At 44.4% G+C, this 18619-nt stretch overlaps 1 protein-coding gene across 1 annotated transcript in view; it reads left to right on the top strand.

Moving 5' to 3' along the window:
• The window catches only part of CTNNA1 (catenin alpha 1), a 106555-nt gene that overhangs the window by 64857 nt on the left and 23079 nt on the right, over positions 1-18619 (top strand). The window contains exons 9-10 of the mRNA XM_042880642.1: positions 315-467; positions 13503-13595. Coding sequence (XP_042736576.1) covers positions 315-467; positions 13503-13595 — 246 coding nt within the window. The remainder of the gene's footprint in view (positions 1-314; positions 468-13502; positions 13596-18619) is intronic.

Genomic DNA, 18619 nt, shown 5'->3' with positions numbered 1-18619 from the left:
GAAAGAAGTTAAATCGGCATGTTATTTTATCAGCTGTGGGAAAGTGGCAAATTTACTCAGACAAAACCAATATGAGTTGCTAAATCAATATTTGTGGCCAAATGGTGACTTGCACTTACATAACTAATCCAGTTTTTAAGGAGATTTAATTTAAATGGAAGCAAAAAGTGTGTAGACAAGACTTAGTGCAGAGAAAGCCTTGGTCGCACGAAGGAAAAAGGATCAACGACAAAAGCACTTAAGCTTTACATATTAATACAGTGAAAGGAAAATAGCAGAAAAATAACTCTTTTATTCTTTCATTTTTATTGTAGCTCCGCAAAGCTGTGATGGACCATGTATCAGACTCTTTTCTGGAAACAAATGTTCCACTTTTAGTATTGATTGAAGCTGCCAAGAATGGGAACGAGAAAGAAGTTAAGGAATATGCCCAGGTTTTCCGTGAGCATGCCAATAAATTGATTGAGGTAAGGTGGTGCAAATTAAAATGAAATTAGTGCTCCTTAAATTAAGTCAAGACTAGGCAAAACACACTTTTCAATTCTGTTGAAACAAATAGCAATTTTTAAAAATAAATTTGCTTTTTAATGTTCTTTTAATGAATTTAAGTGCAAGGTAATATTTAAATAGTTCAAAATGTAAGCTTGTCAAAAAGCAGCTGCTGTTACACAGCCCATGCAGTTCTACTATACCATTACCTTCATTTGCTTTGTTTAATTGGACATGGTCGAAGATGTGGTGTAGGGAAGACAGTGGCATGACTTTCCTTCTGTCATCCTTGCCCTGCCACTTGAATCCCAGTGATTTTTTTATTTTCTAGCAAATACTGGTGCCTGTGAACAGGCCTTTTAAGTAGGGATGTATAGAATGAGGACCTGCTTGCATGTCTGTAAAGAGCACGCAGTGGACATACACAGCATTTCAGCCACGACAAATTTAATCCCCTCCACCTTTTCCTAATAAAAATCCCAATGGCTGTTGAACACACATAACTGCAACCATTAGGACTAATCTGTGGGAACATTAACTTGCACGGGACTGACCTGCCTTAACTAAAATGCATTGAAGTTCATTAGTCTTCCGTGATTGATAATAGTAAATGCAGCAGGTACGTGCAGTTACAGTAAGAGAAGTGAGTTTGTGCTTTGTATTTATAAGTACATTTTGGAAACCTTGTGCTTTTTGCCATTATTTTAAAATTTAAGTCATCATGCCTTACATGACTTACAATATTTAAGAGTTTTGTTTGTGTTCATGCTAAATGCCAAGGATCAGACATACACCTGTAGTTCTTGTTGAGGAAATATGCCAACAGGAATAAAGCTCAAAAACTCTTCCCAGAAACCATCAGAAACTGCTCAGCGTATTTCTGCTTAGTGTCTCTGGTACTGACCCGTCCCCATGCCTCTTAGGGTCATAAAGAATAGTTTCACACAACTTGACATGTCTGTCTTACTCAAGAACTTAAGATTTGACTGTTACTAGTAAGCATATTTTCTGACTCTTGGTGACTGGTTTGGTTTTTTTTGCCTCTTTTTGAAGCGTTATGGGCTCTGAGCAGAGCATGTGGGGGCTGTCCCATAGTGCATCAAGATGGTCTGTTGTTTGGAGTTCCTTTGAAGTTATCAGCTCTTGGTCTGCCATGGCTCTGTGTAAATGCTGTCCTCGTGTAACTTCGGAGTTGTTTTGTTCTAAATAGCAGGTAACTGGTGCTGTTTAGTGATCTGGCAAAGCAGCAGATGGAGGAGAGTGCAGTGCTGAGGCAGCAGGCTTTGGCCATCCCGTGTCAAGTGGTGGCAGCGCTTTTAAGTGAGCTTTAAAGCCTCCCTTCTTACACTGCAAACCTAATTTGCAGTGTAAGAAATTATTTTAAGGGCTTGTTTGCAGGAGCAGGTGGCAGGCATAGCAGTAGAAGCATCTCTGTCCTAGCTGCACCGCTCCAAGGGACGCAGAGGGTCCACACGAGGAGTTTATTGGCACCATTAGTGAAGATGCCACGCCACTCTGCCTCTTGCTAGGTGAGCCCTCACTCCCTACTCCCTCACACTGCATGTGGCTTCTGAAAAGCAGTGGGAGCTGTAGGCACTGGCATGCAAGAGTGGCTTTTTCTGACCCGACCTTGTGTGCAAAATGCCAAACTGCAAATGAATTTTACAGAACCTCTGTTGAACCACCCAGTCTGCCTTTTCAAGAAGGGCTATTCCCTTGGAAGTATGCATTAAACAATATTTCTGGCTGGCATCAAAAGGTTCTGCTAAAATTATACGCTGCTGAAACAACTTTTTGAAAGCTTGTTTATTGCTTTTGCTGTCTAAAATGCAGCTGTAGCTATAGGAGTAGCGTGATCTAGATGACTTACAAGCCCCTTCCATGAATGTAGATGGGTTACTACATATGCCTGGCTTAGAAGGGGAAAAGTACTCCTGGAGAGCGCCTGTCTCCAGGGGACACAGAGCTGTTGCAGAGTCATCTGTGATGTCAAATTCACTGTAAAGGAAGGCAGGTCAGGGAGGGCTGTGCTTACCGTGCCTCTGCTGGAACAGAGAGGGATGTTTGCAAGCTCCCACGTGATTCTGCTGGTGGGCAGAAATCTCCGCTGCAGATATCCAGAGAAACAATAGAGACTGTGTAAGAACAGAACAGAACAGAAGATGCTCCACTTGGTGAGATCGGAAGTGATTGCTTCCAACTGCTTTCAGTGGGAGATAAGTGTGCTGGGGAGTTTATCATAACTACCCTCAGAAATGCTGCTGAACGCCTCGAGACATCAAATGTGACAAAACAGCTGCAGTGCAGAGCAGTGGTGTTGTGTATTGTGCTGTGACTGACAGGCTCCTGTGCCTTAGGTGTAGAGCAGAACATGCCCTTCCCTTCAATACTGAGCTGAGAGGAGAAATGCACGTCAGAGGCCTGTCCTGCAGGACACAACTTGGAGGATTCCTATCTGAACTAAGCAGTTTTGCAGCTTGGGTGTGGTGCTCAGTGCAGATCTCTGCTCTGTGACCTGGAGGAGCTGGTGCTGCCTTCCTGTGAGCTAAGCACAGGAGAGGACTGGGATTCTGTCTTTGTGGGCCCTCCATGTAGGTACAAAGCTGTCCATGCACCTCAGTTGGTACTTCTGTTCTAAAGGTGTTCCCTTCTTGGCAGTGGACCACTGCCTAGCTTGCCATTCTGAAGTCCAGGCAGCCAAATTCAACCAAAGTGCATACAACCACAGAGATCTGATTTGCCTGCTGGGCCTGTATTGTCGAGATAAACCAAACCATAAAGTTGTCCCGGAGGGCTTCCATTTGATTTGTGCTTTCATAGTAAAATACTAGCCCTTTATCCTGCTTGTTGAAAACCAAGAAAGGGTAAAATTAGATTTAAATTAGGGTAAGATTAGATTTGTTTCACTTTAATAATGTATTTCAAAGGTAGCTTTCAAAATCTCTGCACTAACAGCCCATTAACTAACCAGTACTCGTCCCGAGTTTAACTCTGGGATGGAGAGGCCAATTTAAGCACAGCAGAGAAGAAAAACAGAAGGAACAGCACTTCAGGAATCAATACAAGAGAGAGTTAAATTTACTCATGGACTATGGAAGTCTTCCTAATACGCTGATTGTAAAGCATGTGCTTGTGTTCTGGTGGGTTTTATGTTGATGGATAAGGAAACCTTGGCTCTCAAACCTGTAATTCTGCTCTTGAGGAAAGATGTGGCATCCTTAAAATTAATGTTTCTTCTTAGAGACAAGGCTGTCCTGAAACTCGAGGCTTGCTTTTCAGTGTTGTCACTTAGCACCATGCTGCCTTCGCTCACCTGGGCTTTGAAGTGTGCTTATGTGCGAGCTGCCGGCGTGCTGCGAGCTGCAGTCGCTGTAATGGCACTTGGGCTGTTCTCTGAAAAATGAGAGAGCCATAAATGTCGGAGAGGAAACGTTCTGCTACGCTATTGAATGCTCTAGAAAAATAAGAAATTAGGCTGTTGATTTGTCACCGTACTGTGTAATTTCAATTTACAAGTTTTCTGAACCCTTAAGAAATTAGGTATTGAAAAGACAGATGAGGACAGAGTGCAGGTAAAAGCTTGCAATGGCTGTTTGCTTGCTTAAAGGACGTTTCTGGAAAGGAGTTTGTAGTTCCTTAAAAATAGCAAATAACCTTGTGCAGGAGCGAGCCTGGTACCCCTGTGTCACATGTTTCTCCTGACTCAAATTTTATTTTCAAATCTTCCTCTGAGAAACTTTGATAAGAGCAGGGAGGTGAAAGCTCTCCATGATATTTCATAAGCATCAATTTTTTCCCAATTACTTCAATTTATCTGAAAAGACGACGCTGTGCCTTTTTTAATGCGTTGGGTTTTATCTTGCATACAGAGATGACTTTCGCATCTTCGGTGAAAACCCATGAACAGATGCAGACTGCAAATTTATTTGCTTGGAAAGAATCGCATTTGGGCACTTAACTCCGTAAGCTATCCGTAGCCTCTCACACTGACATTCTCCCCTTCTGTCACCCTCACTGTCTCTCCCCGTGTTCTGAAATAATTCTTCAGACCTCAGTCTAAAAATACCACTGTCCAGAAGCACGCTTGTAACATTTTTATTACAGTTTGCCCTGATTTGCTCATACTTACAGCCTGTGTTTTCTTAAGGGAGCCTAACAGCTGCAAGGTTTGTTTTCTGTTGTTTTTCTCTTTCCTTCATGTGAAATGGGTAACGCATAGCTTAGGCTAAAATAGTAGCTAGCATTTGGACACCTCAAGGGCTTGACGTATCAAAGGTAAACGGATGAAACTAGAAGCTTTGGAGGTGGGAGTGGGCTGGATTTGCTCGTTCTTTAAATGTTCTTTCGTCACATTTGCCATCAGAGGTGTGTAGCAGCAGTGCAAGGCAGATGGATGTTGGGTGCACAGCGCACGACGAGCCCAGCCCTTGGCACCCAGATCAAACGCTGACTTGAGATGCTCTCCTGAATCTTTGGGTATATGAATCTCTCAAAACTTGGCATTTGCAAGGCTGGAGTCGTTATCAGTCATTACCATGGTATCTGAGCACCTATTTTTCCTGTTCAGTGAGCTAACTTACAGGGAGGAAGAAAATCTGCAAACTGAAGTTTGTCATCTTCCTGCTTTTATTTTGAAGTGCGTGTTACAAGGGAAATGTCCTTGTGCTATGGTCTGGAGAGAAGAGGCAGACTTAGTCCAACTCAAGAGTAATTTCCCTTTTTAAGATGCGTAGCAAAATATCTCTTCCAAAGAACAAGCACGTTCTTTGTAATTTGTCTGTGGATAACCTTGGCAGCAATTTAAAACAAATGTCTTCAGCAAAAGACAGTGTAACTCTAATATGCCCTCTAAAATCTGACACTGTTCAAGAACCGATGAACTTTCCATGCAAGTTCATTTGATTAGCCAACTAATTCATAAATAAATTAAGTTCTACTCATAAAACATGCTTTCCTTGTGCGCATTCCTAATCAGCAATATAGGAAAGCCTCAGCAAAAAAAAAAAAGTTCTTTCATTTTCCAGCAAAACTGCATGCACAAATTTAATCCAGCATACATAAATAAAATCAAGTGACCTTTTAATAGGGTGACTTTTGTTCTTGTAAAGTTTCTTTGAGGCCAGTGTTTAATGCTGCACCACATTATGTATGGCAGGGTGTGAAGAATGGTGGCAGAGATCAAAAAGTCAGCAGAAACTAAAAATCTGGTAGGAAGAAGAATAAGACTTGAGCATAACCTGTCTAGATTTGACTACAGATACACACAGAGCGAGGAAACTGAACAGTAAAAATAGTGGAGGGATGAAGTGGTTGAAGATAAGTTTGAATGCTCACGTGCCGGGATGGGCATTGGAGTTTTTTGACGTTCCCCTATTGAAAAGCACCCAGGTTGGCTGTTGCTCCCTGCTCAGGAGGCAGTTCTGCTGTGCCTTTTCCACAGGGACAGCCATCATTCCTATCTGTGGGATGGTTGGGAGTGTGGGGCTTCAGCTTCAAACACTTGGGCCAATGGAGGCGCCAAGGGTGTAGAAGTTAGAGGTGAGTGAGGTTAGAATTTGGAAAATTGTGTTTAATTCTGCTATCCTAGAAACAATCCCATATATTTTTTGTTCCTTCCTCTGTTGGAAACAGCAGGGGAAATCTGTGAAATGTCAGGAAATGTAAGTGCTGTTGGGTATACGTGTTGTTGATGTAGTGTGGTGAAGAGCTCTGGAGTCCTGGGCTGCTTTCTTTTCCAGATACTTCAGTCTTGATATTTTTTTTACAGCATCGTTAGGTAGCTTTTTTGGATACAGCATTTATAGATGTGACGTAAATGTTTTCATTCCCAACATGTTAGCAGCCTTGATGCAACACTGGATTTTCATCATCTCACTCATTAGCACCATTGGACTATTACTCACATAGAGCCATTGAGGATTGCCTGAAGTTTGTGTGGAGCTCATTCCTCTTACTGTTTTGTTGCCTTCTTCAGGAGCATAATGTGCTTATAATTCCCATTAAACTTGTCATGAACAGTGGGCTGAATCACCACAAACTGGTTTAAACAGCTAGTAATAGGTCAGAAACCTTTGGTCATAACACAGCATGCTGAGCGATGAGGAAATGTTATAGCAAAGAACTCTTAAGCTCCAGTTCAACTGAGACCTTTTTGGATATTCAGACACTGAATAGCACTGCTAGAAACACTTTTATTTTGAAGAAAAACATTTATGTTGCTAAGAGGCATCTAAGATGAGGATTTGCTTTAGAAGTTACTACTGAAGATCAGCTCTACACTACATACCAGTGGTGGTATTTCCGTCATGGTAGCTCTGACTGGCTTGTGTAACTGATGTGTTCTGTGCCTGTAACAACGTTTTATCGCTTTAGCTTGTTTGTGTGAGGAGGGCATGGTTCCTGTGCCAATAGTTGCATCTGCTGCTCCAGCTGCATCTGCGAGGGGCACGGTGCCCATGTCAGACACTGCTGCTCCTTCAGCAGTTCTGCTCTCTAGGCCAGGTCAGTAGAAAGGATAATCTGCCAAGCTGGGAATAAAGGTACACTGTGCTGTTAGCAAATTCCTACTGGGCGTCTTATGCTACACACCCCTTTCCCCTCTTTGTTTGCAAAGCCTTCCTGTTGGTGAGAGCAGCACTCTCCATTCTGCACTTGCTGCTCAGCAGACAGCCTGTTCAGTTTGTCATGATGCAAATCCCGCAGTGTGAGAAGTTGTCTTTCTCTCTGCAACTTTGACAACACGAAGTGGGCTGTTGGACAAAGATGTTTTCTTGGGGTATGGAAGGAGCTTGCCAGTGTTGAACAGAGCTGCTGTGGGGTAGCAGCAGACAGCTGGAGGAGGCAGTGGTGGACAGTTCATCTGGGTTGAGAGCCAGATGTGATGCTCTGCTCCTTAACTAGATCTGTGTATGCTCAGACACAGCTTACAGGGTGCTAGTTGTGAGGTTTCATCCCAAAGGAAAGGTTGCCCTTGAAAATCAGAAGCTGCTGCTTCACAGATCTGTGGAGCAGGAAGTTCACAACATGCAGTCTGTGGTCCCCTTCCTTTTCCTGCTGCTTGCCAGCCTACTGAAATTAAAAAACAAAAAATTAAAAGAGAAACAACAATAAAGACAAATCTCCATTTCTCATCATCTGAAAACTTTTGAAGAAAAAAAACGAAAACATTTTGCTTCATAGTTTTTTTTTTCCATGTAGGTTAAATTTCCCACAGTGTGTTTAGCACAGAACTTGAAGTTGCTCTTGTCTTCTGCTGGAAGGTAACCGTGAGCTTGCAGGAGCACTAGAAGTAGCAGTTATCTCCATTTCAGTCCATCGTTCCTCACTGTGCATTACGTCAGGAGTTTTTCTGTGTAAAGGTTTGTTTTATTTAAAGGCTTTCACTGTTTTAAGTCAATACGCTGGGATTGCATTGCCCAAGAAGCCTTTGCAGGTACCTGCTGCAGACCTGCAGGCACTTGGCTCTACTTAAGGCGCATGAAATCACGGAGCAGCTGACAGCGTGACTCCTGGTGACCTGCTGCACAGCCCCTGTGGGCCCCCACCAACGTCCTCCCTCCGTCCTCCCCACTCTGAGGTGGTTCCACCACGGCACAGTTCCTGTTTGGCCGTGCCTCTGCAAATCTGGGGCGCTGATAGCATGATAGAGAGAAGGCAGACCTCTGCCTCGTAGGACTGAGTCTTGAAATGCTCGTGTTCAACTTGAGTGGTGGGTGAATTAATGCATGTAGGGACTTTCTGAATAATAAAACCCTCTTTTATTTCCCAAAGAGAAGTGTGGGCTCTCATTGACACCTGTCTTCTGAAAGTCCTCAGTCACTGCTTCCTTTTGGCCGTTGTTTCTGCAGGTGAATGGATTCCTTGGGCTTTGGCCATTGCCAAATGAATCTGGACAGTTTTCTTAACATGGGCGAGGAGGAAATTGCATCTGTTGTAGCTGAATTTTGTGAGAATCTGTCCTCGAGAGGGAAACATTCAGTGATGCTGCTTGTCCTTTTTTTTTTCTTATTCATTTTAAATGGGCAATTTTGGCTGCTAAAGGCAGAAGTTTGCGTTCCCAGAGAAACTGTAATATAAAAACAAACAAACAAAAAACGGGAACAAAAAGCTGAAATATTGGAGTTTAATCAGAAATGAAAGCACTAAGAACACTTCTGAGAAGCATTGTTTGCGTGCTACTGAAACTGCTGAATTACCTGTGTGTGTGTACGGGTGTGAGTATGGCTTTCGTCTCATTTTTGCACAGGGGTTTGTGAGCATCAGTTGAGAGGATGCTGGTTGTTGTCCAACTGTAGCCTTGAGTTCTTCAGTAGGAACGCTGAAAACTCTTACCTCTGGAATGCTGTTCTTGCACCCAGGGTTTCAAAGCAAGAGTAGTCAGGCTCTTAAGCTCAATTAGTGCTTGTTTGTTCCGTGCATAGAGAGACAATCCTGATTTGTAACGATGCCATGTGGCAGAGGCGGGCTCTGACAGTTTCAAATAAATTATGTAACAATAAACTCATTACTGAGCCTTCTTTGGATCGCACCGTTGCTGCGTGGTTGCATCCAGCACCCACTTGAGTGTGCCTTGTGTGTTTGGCTTTCTGGAGAAGCTGTCCTGAAAATAGGGCCGGTAGGTAAGGAGCAGGAGGTGGCGGTGATGCTTTGAAGTCAGCCCAGGTGCGCTGAACAGAAACGTTCACGTGGGCTTTCAGCATCAGCCTTCAAACTCCTTGGAAAAAGGAAGCTTGGATGTGTTAGGGATTATGGTTCATTTTCCCTCTCCTGTGGCTTTTGTCTTCTATTGAGAAAGCAATTTGTTAAGGCTTTACTAAACTGTTCTGTGTAAAGTAACCCCACTCCTTAAGCTAGGATGTCCAGTGCAGAAGACACTTTAACAGCTGCAGAGCCGTGGCAGTATTTCTCCATGGCTTGCAGCAGTGCGGTGTAAGAAGTTCATGCTGACCCCACACTGGTGTAGCTGAGGCTGCTGGAGGCTCAGCTCCTGAGTTGTCATAGGAACAAATTTTAAGTGAAATGAATAAATAATGAATTTCAGGTGAAAAAGGTGAGCGCTGCCTAATGTCAGAGAGAGCAATTGTCTGGAACACCCGACAACACCAACGTGGGCTGGCAAATTGTTGCTAATGGAGGAAAAAATTACCGTAAAAATATCGAGACTCTTCCTGATTAAAAATAGCAAACTCTGAAGAAAAATAGCTAGAACTGTGACAGATGGTATCATTTCCCCCTATTCTTTTAATTTGGAAGTGCACCTTGTTGCTGATAGCCTGTTTCCAGTTGACCCTGTGCGTGGGGGTGGTTAACTGGCTCCTCCTCGTTCCATCTCGGTGTCATTGCTGAGAAACAGCTGACCTGAGTTCCAGGAGCAGGTCGGTCGCTGCAGCTCGGGGTTCTGCATGGCAGAGGTCTGTTAGCTCGGGCTGCAAATCGCACTGCTGCTTCACGTGCTTGTTGCTGACGTGGGTTGAAGCTCATCCCTGCTGCCCTGCAGGATGCACAAAGCAGGGTCTGGGCGGTGGCTGCGCACTCTGAAAGCTACCGGAGCCTTGAAGTCGCATCAAAAAGATGCTTTTAATTTGGTCTGGCTGTGCTGCAAGCAGTATCCAAGCACCTCGTCTTGCTTTCCAGCGCGCCTTGGCCTCCCTATGTGTTTTTTAAAGTCTTTCAAGAAATTGGCCATTACGACTGATTACATTATTTGCAATTTTTTGTCTCCTTTGATGCCTGTGCCAGCAGTGCTTATGTAAAGGGGCTTGATGATATTGAATGGTAAGAATGAACAAATGCAGCGGGAATTCAATTGCTATTTTGCTCTCAAGCACAAGTGTTCTTTCTAAATCAAATCTGACCACTTACTATGTCAGTCAGCTGTGTTGTTGGCGAGACGGGAAAACTATTTCATTTCCATTTGATTTGAAGGGAGCTTCTGTTTGCTTGAGGTGCTCTGTTTTATTTGAAAGGCTTGGAAATGCGTATGATCTCCAAATGCTCTGCATGCTTTAGAACAAATTTAGTCACTTTTGATCTTCATCTTGGCTACAGAACCCTGTGCATTATGTGCACGTGTGGCCAGGAGCTCCTTCTCCTCCCCCTGTCAGGGAGCTTGAAGTTCTTTGCCAGGTACCAGGCAGGAGTTAGCAATGAACTGTGCCTTCAGACACTTCACAGTTCAATTTCCTAATCATCCAGGCGCCCAGTGCAGCCGCTGTGTGCCATTCCACAGTTTGTGCCATGGAGCACTGGCTTGTTAATGACATTTGAAATACGTAATTGTAATGTCATTTACAGCTGGATTAGTAAGTTGACAGCACTTGTAAACTTGGTATTTTAGGAGGTTTGTGAGTTGTTGCAACAGACTGAGAGTGTCTGTGCAGTAAGCATTGCATTGCTGTGGGTTTGGGGTTTGACCCACTGCACTCTAAACTCATCGTGACATTCTTGCTTTGCATTTGACGTTCAGCAGTTTGCTGGGAAGTTTGTCTGCTAATCTGGCAGAGAAGCTAATCTGCCAAAGCAAATAGCCTGCTCTTGGACTAACATGCTGAAATGAAGTGTTCAGATTTGGAGGCGCAGAAGTAGGATGGAATGTGGCAGCCAGCAACTGGATTGTCTTAAGCTGCCAAGGAAGCTCAGTCACGGAAGCACACACACTTCTTTCATAAAGGTTGGCAGTCCCAGTCAGGCCGTTTCTATAGAAGAATTGCCATCAGTGAGGTATTCAGAAGAAAAATGACTGTACAAAAATGACTGTGCAAAAAAGCAAAATTGCATAGCACCACGGTGGGGGCACTCAATTACCAACTTCTTTGCCTCTCTGTATTCAGACAGAGCGAGGATTCTCTGTACTTGATTCATCACACTTGGCTTGAGAGAGAGCACAACATCTCCAGATAGCGGAGAGGCTGATTCTGCAGCGCCTCAATGTAGCTTTTATCCAGCCCCATCTCAAAAGGGCTTTGTGTTCTTCTCACTTCTAGAAGCCATAACTCTGCTGGGGAGGCAGAAATGACATCGAAATATGGACCATAAGAAGTATTGGCAAACTGGTATTTCTCAAAAATATGACCCGTGCTTAAAACAACAGCAAAACCTTTATTTGACTTTTAAATCATGACATCTTACTGCCTTTATTTTTGAGCCTCTAAACAAAAGCAGAGTATACTACAGCTCACTGCGAGCTGGGGATTTAAGATGCAGCAGATCTAGAAAAAAAAAAACCCTCTGTTCAAAGGAAAGCTCCTTCCTGGCAAGGTGTCACTGGGGTGCCCTGTTGGTGGCTGTGCCACGCGGGGCGACAGAACCTCTGCTGAGCTGGGAGCACACTGCACAGCCCTGCAGGGAGCCGAGGCGTGCAGCAGCCTCACCTGCTGATGTGGGACCTTTTCTCAGCAGACTGTGGCAGAAAAGAAAGTGGAGAAGTTCAGGAGTGGTCTTGCAGCAAGCTGGCGCAGTTCTGTACGGCGCGCGTTGATGCCACGTAGTCTTCCTTTCAACTTGGGTTTGTTTTGTCCAAATATATGCTGCAGCATCTGTTTACTCAGTGGTGCAGTGCTGGAAGCATAGCTCTCCTCCTGACAGCTGACGGCTTCACATCCTTTGTAACTCGATTTGGATGTGCGGGAAGGAAGATGCGTGCTTCGCGATGGGAACTTGCTGTGGTCCCAAAATTAATAATGGAATTGATGAAACACTCCACTCAAGTCTCTTGGCATGTGGTTGATGGTTTGTGGGACAGTAATGTATTCTGTGTGGGAACATCTGCTGTAAAGGGAACGGCTTGGGGAGGGGGAAAGTGTATGATACAGCTGCCAATACTACTTCAGAGTGACTCGCGTACGAACGCACAGGATGGTTTAACTAAAGGGAGGATGGAGTTTCCCCATTTTGTAGAGGAAAGTCAGTGTAGAAACCTGGTTTGCTGCTGCATATCTGCTGGTCTACAGTGGTGCTTTACAACACCTAACTGGGGTTTTGCAGGTTGCTCTGCCTTTGGAATGACAGTGCTCAGTGTTCGTCTCAGTTCACTCCGTACTATTTTTACAGCTCTGTGTTCAAATGGCTCAGAATAACATGCTTATCACTCATCTGTCAGCTGCAAAATGCAACTTACTTCAGACTTCCTTCCCCTGAGAGTAGCTCCGATACGAGGAATGTCTTCAATTACCAAAAAAGTCTGTGCTGTCCCCGTCCTGTGTACTCCTAAAAGGCAGTTGGTAACAGGAGGTCCTCTGGTGCAGAGTGGCCTACTTAAGAGTGCTGCTGTGCAGCAGGTCAAGGTTTGGGAGTAAAGTTCTAGCATCACGAGATGCTGTTCCAATTCTGGGGAAGTGGGGATGGGAATTCAGTGTCATCTGTACCAGCATGTGGCTTTGTTTGGTGAATTCCAGCACTGCAGAGGACCGGGTTCTGCCTGTTGGATCCTGCAGCCCTTGACTCAGTGGGAAGTGCATCAGGATCCAGTGTGCCGTCACTGAGCCCTGCTTTGTACAGCATCAGCAGAACAGAGGGAGCTGTGCAGCACCTCTGCACTTCCTGCATAAGTGCATTACACGATAAGCCTGTCTCCAAGTGTTTCTGGGTTCGCATTAAGCTAGATGTACAAATCCTTCAGGAGAGCGTCCCGACAAGCATCAGAACGTTTAATCCTCACCTGTGTTGAAGCTGAATTGTTTTTTGAATTGTTTGATTGCTGCTGTCTCACTCACTGAGTTGGAATGGGCCTTTCAGCTCTGGCTTCATGTGCAGCCAGTGATGCTCTTGTCTGATTACTGTCAAGAACTTAACTGAGTGGGTGGAGGCACCGAGCTGCCTGTCCTCTCAGTAGTCATTCAATTTTATCATCCAATATTTTGCGACTGGAGACAGAACAAATGTCATTAATGATTTCAGAATCCATTGGAACTGAATCATTGTGAACACTTTGCATTGTCACTGGTCACAAAGCTCCTTGTAGAAGAAAATAAAAATCATTGCTAACAGTTCTTTGTTTTTTCCCCTTTCTGACACAGGTTGCCAACTTGGCCTGTTCCATCTCAAACAACGAGGAAGGTGTGAAGTTGGTTCGCATGTCAGCCAGCCAGCTTGAAGCCCTGTGTCCCCAGGTAATGAAGCACATGAGAACCTGCAACTTGGCGAGTGGTTCTGAGATTTTATGCCCACTTATAGACTTGTCTGCAGGTCTTGACATTTTCCTTAGTGCATGTAGAGAGTTAAATGCATCATGACTTACATTCTTAAAGCTACACAATAGAAAGTAATTAGATGAGTGATAAAGGTGAATCTTGCAGTTCTTTACGTAGCAGCTGTAAGTTCCTCTTGCTGGGAATTCTTGTAACCTGTGAGTCAGGTTTACTGTTTTCTGTGGACGTTTGTGTTGCAGAAATGTGTTGTAAAGACACTGCCTCTGCTCTTGTGTGTGTGCTATGATTGTTATCTTCTTTACATAAGTAAAATATAAATACACCAATAAATCTTCCTGATAGCCCACAGTCAGTAAAAAGTGGCTATGCAAGAGGAGTTTCAGCCTGTCTGAGACTGTTCTTTAATTAATAACTTCTTAACGACAACGAGGAAATTAGGTTTATATGAGAGCCAGGCTTTTCTCTTTCATTCTGATACTCCAGTTGTTGGCATTTCAAATGTCAAGAAACTGGAATGAACTTTGAGGGCTGTAGAGTGCTGTCAATTCTTGTGGTTACATCTTGTAAAGCATCAGGAAGCTCAGGTCTGAAACATACAAATTGGTAACTAGATACTAATGGAAAAGACGTCCTCAGAAATGGTCATATGGCACTGTGTGAAAATAAGGTGTGTTGTCATCTCAGGGTTACTTGGAATTTGTTCCCATTTTTCCATATGTGTATGGAAACAGAAGGGACCTGTGCAGATCTGTAAGTTCTTTGAAATCGTGTTTGTTTCAATCTCTTCTTTCTTTGCCTGTCCAACAGCTTCCTATTTCAATAAGTCCATGCCTTTACAAGATGAGCATCGTGACAGCCACTTCATAGTGAAATAATAAACTGCAGCCAGTGGTCACAGAACTGTGGTGGCAAATACCAAGGTGCAGTTGTTAACCTTTGTTTTCAGGGATTGTGGATGCTCCATTTGGAGTGGCTGGGAGCTGTGGTGAAATGGACAGGGAGGGCTGGAGCTGATGAATTTTGGCTTTATGTAAGTTCCACATCTGAGCTTCCAAGCCTGCAGTTGTGATGCTCCGCTGTGCGATCTGCCTGAGTTTTAGGGCAGTCAAGGGATTAGCAAATAACACCATAGATGTTCATGGGGCTTGTGAGAGTGCTTTTATGTTACACTGTGTTCTCTGGCTGATACTTTAATGCTCTGAGTGTATTTGAACATGTGAATCCTGAGAGATATTCAGGGACACTTATTTAAACTGTTCTATAAATGGCATCTGCTTTCTCCTAGCAGTTCTCAGGTTTGTCCCGTGGCAGTCTGTGCAGTGCAGCACGCTGCTGTGCTCATCGGCTGCCACTGAGCACCCAAATAATCCCCAGATGCTTCTGGATGCACGGAGCAGCGCAGTGAGGTGCTGCTTTTTAAAGGCAATTACAGGCTTATTTCGCAGTTCGTTTCTGACAAGATGCACAGTTTATTCTTGGATGTTGTTAGGTGACAAACATGCAAATTAGGCATAAAATACAAATTTACTCCAATATTATCTGCCTTTTTTTCTTCTTTTTTTTTTGCTTAGATGGTATTTTTCCAGAAAGATGCTGGATTCAGAGTGAGTCAAGTCAATCAGTAATTATAATACACTCTGAAACTCAAGTGAATATATCAATATCACAAGGAAATATAATGTATGAAATTTAATTCAAGGCATTGCTGTGGTGGAAAGGATGAAACTGAAATTTAATGCACTTGATTAAGTCCCCAGGTAACTTCTTAAATAGCTTAGCAGTGCAGAGGCCATTCTGGGAGTAGGGAACTCCTGGTTAAGGAACGATTTCTGCAGAAATCAATCTGTAGAGTTAATTATAAAAGCAGTATCTCAGGTAGAGCAGTTAGTTGGTCCCTTGCGATAACTTGCCTGTTTCAGCTGCCAGCTGGAGCCAGGATGGTGCAGCTCTTCAGACAAACAAGGCTTGGAAGCTTTGTTGGTGTGCACAAGAACCCAATCACTGCCCACATCACCAGAGGGCTCAGGCATTACAGGTTTGAAATTTAATTATTACAGCAAAGAGAAGGTGTTTAAAAAAGTTGTTAATCTGAGAAGTCACTACAACAGCATGCTGTTGTACAACAACACTGGGGCTGTGTGGTTGGGTTGCTTTTCCTCCAGAGAAGTCATTTGAGTCACATCAGCCTTGCTGTTTGCTGAGTGATCAGCCAATTAATGCAGAAGGCAAAGCTGGAGACTAAATCTAGCATTTCAACTCTGCTTTGTGGCCCAGGAAGAACCGCTGGGAAGAACTGTGTGCTCTGTAGCAGCCAGCTGGGTCACTGCTGCTGGGCTGGGCTCCCAGAGCTGAAATGGCACCACGTTAGGGGTCGCTGTGCTTTCCTGTGAAGCCAGGCACGACTTGGAAGCCTGCCTGCATTCTTTTGGTTGAGGGCACATGTTGCTGAAATTCTGCTTGTGGAAGCACAAGGATTTCTTCCAGCTTTGCACAGGGGTTACCTGTGTGCCTGCATCTTTGTGCCTCCCTGGGTGGTAAGGGGAAGGGGCAAGTCTGCCGTGTGTCGGGATGAGGGAACAAAAGTCCTTGATCGTTGCAGCTAAATGTTTAGGAAATGAAATGCTTAACGTCTCCTTCTGAATGGAAATGGAAAAGTACTGCTGTGACATACTTGAAATAGTTGCTTGTGCTCCCATTTGCCTAGCAAAGCGCTGGGGAAGTTTTCTTTGCCTTCTTGCTAAGCATAGATCTTGCCAATTGTAAATTAGTGAAAGATTTTGTTTATCTCAACTCAAAAACCTGGATCCTTGCTTGTAACTTTGGCTTCTGAGTTCTGTTTCCAAGAAGCACTTACTTTGAGAGCCTGCGAAAGCTGTTTTGTAACAGCATTTTGAATTTAAGATGTCTAAGAAGAGAGCTTAACCATAGCAAGCTTTCTGATCATACAAGCTGTAGGTGTTGAGGAGGCAACAGTGAAAATGCCCCAGCATGGCTCATGAAAGGAAAGAGCATTGCTGCAGCCTTTTGATGTGACAGTCTGCTGCCACTTGCAGCTGCATTTGCCAGCGATTCGTTGACTTTCTCGTTCTTTAAAGCCTTTAATGTTTGTCTGTAGATCTGTAGTGAAATTGTAGTCAGGATTTTAGAAACTAATTACAGAACAGAACTTCCATAGGGGTGCTTGCTTCCACAGTACGTGCTGGAGCCCCTCGCCCCGAGGCCGACCATCCTGAGGAGCAGCAGGTGGAGGTAGGTGCAGGATGGACCTGCAGCTGCAGGAGCTGCTCTCCCCTCCATAAGCAGCAGGCTTTGCTCTGAGCACCACTGGTTGCCTTTCGAGGGCAGCAGGCAGTGCCTGCACCCGTCCTTTCCCTGCTTGCTCCGTGCCTGCTGTAGCACAGCCAGCATTTAGCAGAGCTCACCCACCCTGCGCAGTCAATGAGTGTCACTGATTAAACAGGCTTCAGAGGAGTCTTGGATTAGATTACATCTTTTATGAAAATAAATTGGCTCTTCTTGTATTAATGTCTTCTTTTAATGACTGCTGTTCCACATCCATACATTCCAATTTTGAAATGCTTGAAAAGCAATTTGCTGCTTATAGATTTCTGATGAGGCAGGTGGTTGCGTATGCTGGTCACACCTGCTGCCACACAAACAAAATGCAGAAGTGCAAGCAGTCCCGTGCAGAGGTTCCAGGTTGCATGGAGACTGCTGTGTAAAAGTTAACATTGAAGTTGCAGTTCTGTGTCATGAAGGCTGACTGTGAACAACCAGCACAGGACAGGAGTGGCCAGCAGGGAAACAATGTCAGAAACTTGAGCAGCTGCTGATTCAGTGGACTTATATAGAAAGAATCAGTGATAGGAGAAGGATTCAGTTCTGGGCTGAGAGGTGGGCAAGGGCTGTGTGTTTTCTCACAGGGCTGTGTGTTTTCTCACAGGCACAGTATGGGCTGTGGAATGCAGTAGCAGAACAGCTTCCAGAAATGCCACTGCTCCCTGAAACCCCCAAACTTTCATTGCTCCAGGTTGGGGAAATGCTGTACAGAGCCACACTAATGGGCACCAGAACAAATGGCTCAAAATTCCTGCACCTTCTGCATGGGCTGCTGTTACCATGTGAGCCCTCAGCTACAAAAGTGCTTCTCTTATGTTTGGAATTTGATAGGATAATTATCCATATACAGCATATATATAGAAAATCACTTGGATGGCAGCATAAGCTGCTGGGAAGGGTTCTGTTGCTCCAGAAAAGTCTGTGTCGTGGCATTGTAGCAACAGGAGGAAGTAGAGACTCCTCTGCAGAGACTCCTGAAGCAAATCCCAAAACGGCAAGGAGAGTGTTGTAAGCACCTTTTGTATGCTGGAACAAAGAGGAGGAAGTCAGAAGTCAACTTCTATGATTCTGTCTATGATTCTGTGATTCTCCTCTGGTGCATCAGCCTCTGTCCACTTACTGGTCACTGCCATTACAGCTGGAGATCGTGCAAAGCAGTCTCTGCGTGTTTTGCTTCCAGGCATTTCAGCTCATCAGTCTGCAGAGTGCTTTTTGCTGTATTGAAGTTCAGGGAGGGCTGGCACACAGGCATGTGAATGCAAACCTGGGGCTGGATGTAAGTGGAAGTGACTTAAATGTCCTGCTTATGAACTGTGCTTCTCCTTGTAGCAAAATGGAACTGGGAGCAGAGGAGGAGACATGAAGATGGAGATAATTTTGGAATCTAGGATATAGGAAATGAAGTTAGGAGCAGGTTCTTATAAACTGCTAGTAAGCAGGCTGTGTTTTCTTTGATGCAGAAAAACAGAGGTGTGAAAATCCAGCTAAGCCAGGGGCATCCTGCTGAGCTCAGCTTGGGGCAGCTTGGGAGGCACAGGGCAGGAATGTTTTTGGTGATCGTTTGGGAGCTGCGAGCTGAGCGCTGTGCTCTTATTGTGCCTCCCAGCCACCCCTGGGGGTCAGAGCAGCAGCAGAGAGCTTGGCAG

The sequence above is a fragment of the Lagopus leucura genome, unplaced genomic scaffold (genome assembly GCF_019238085.1).
Source record: "Lagopus leucura isolate 7727_CA_CO unplaced genomic scaffold, USGS_WTPT01 Super-Scaffold_100027, whole genome shotgun sequence".
Lineage (NCBI taxonomy): Eukaryota > Metazoa > Chordata > Aves > Galliformes > Phasianidae > Lagopus > Lagopus leucura.
The sequence above is the reverse complement of the archived record's forward strand: the minus strand, read 5'-3'. Positions and strand labels throughout refer to the sequence as shown.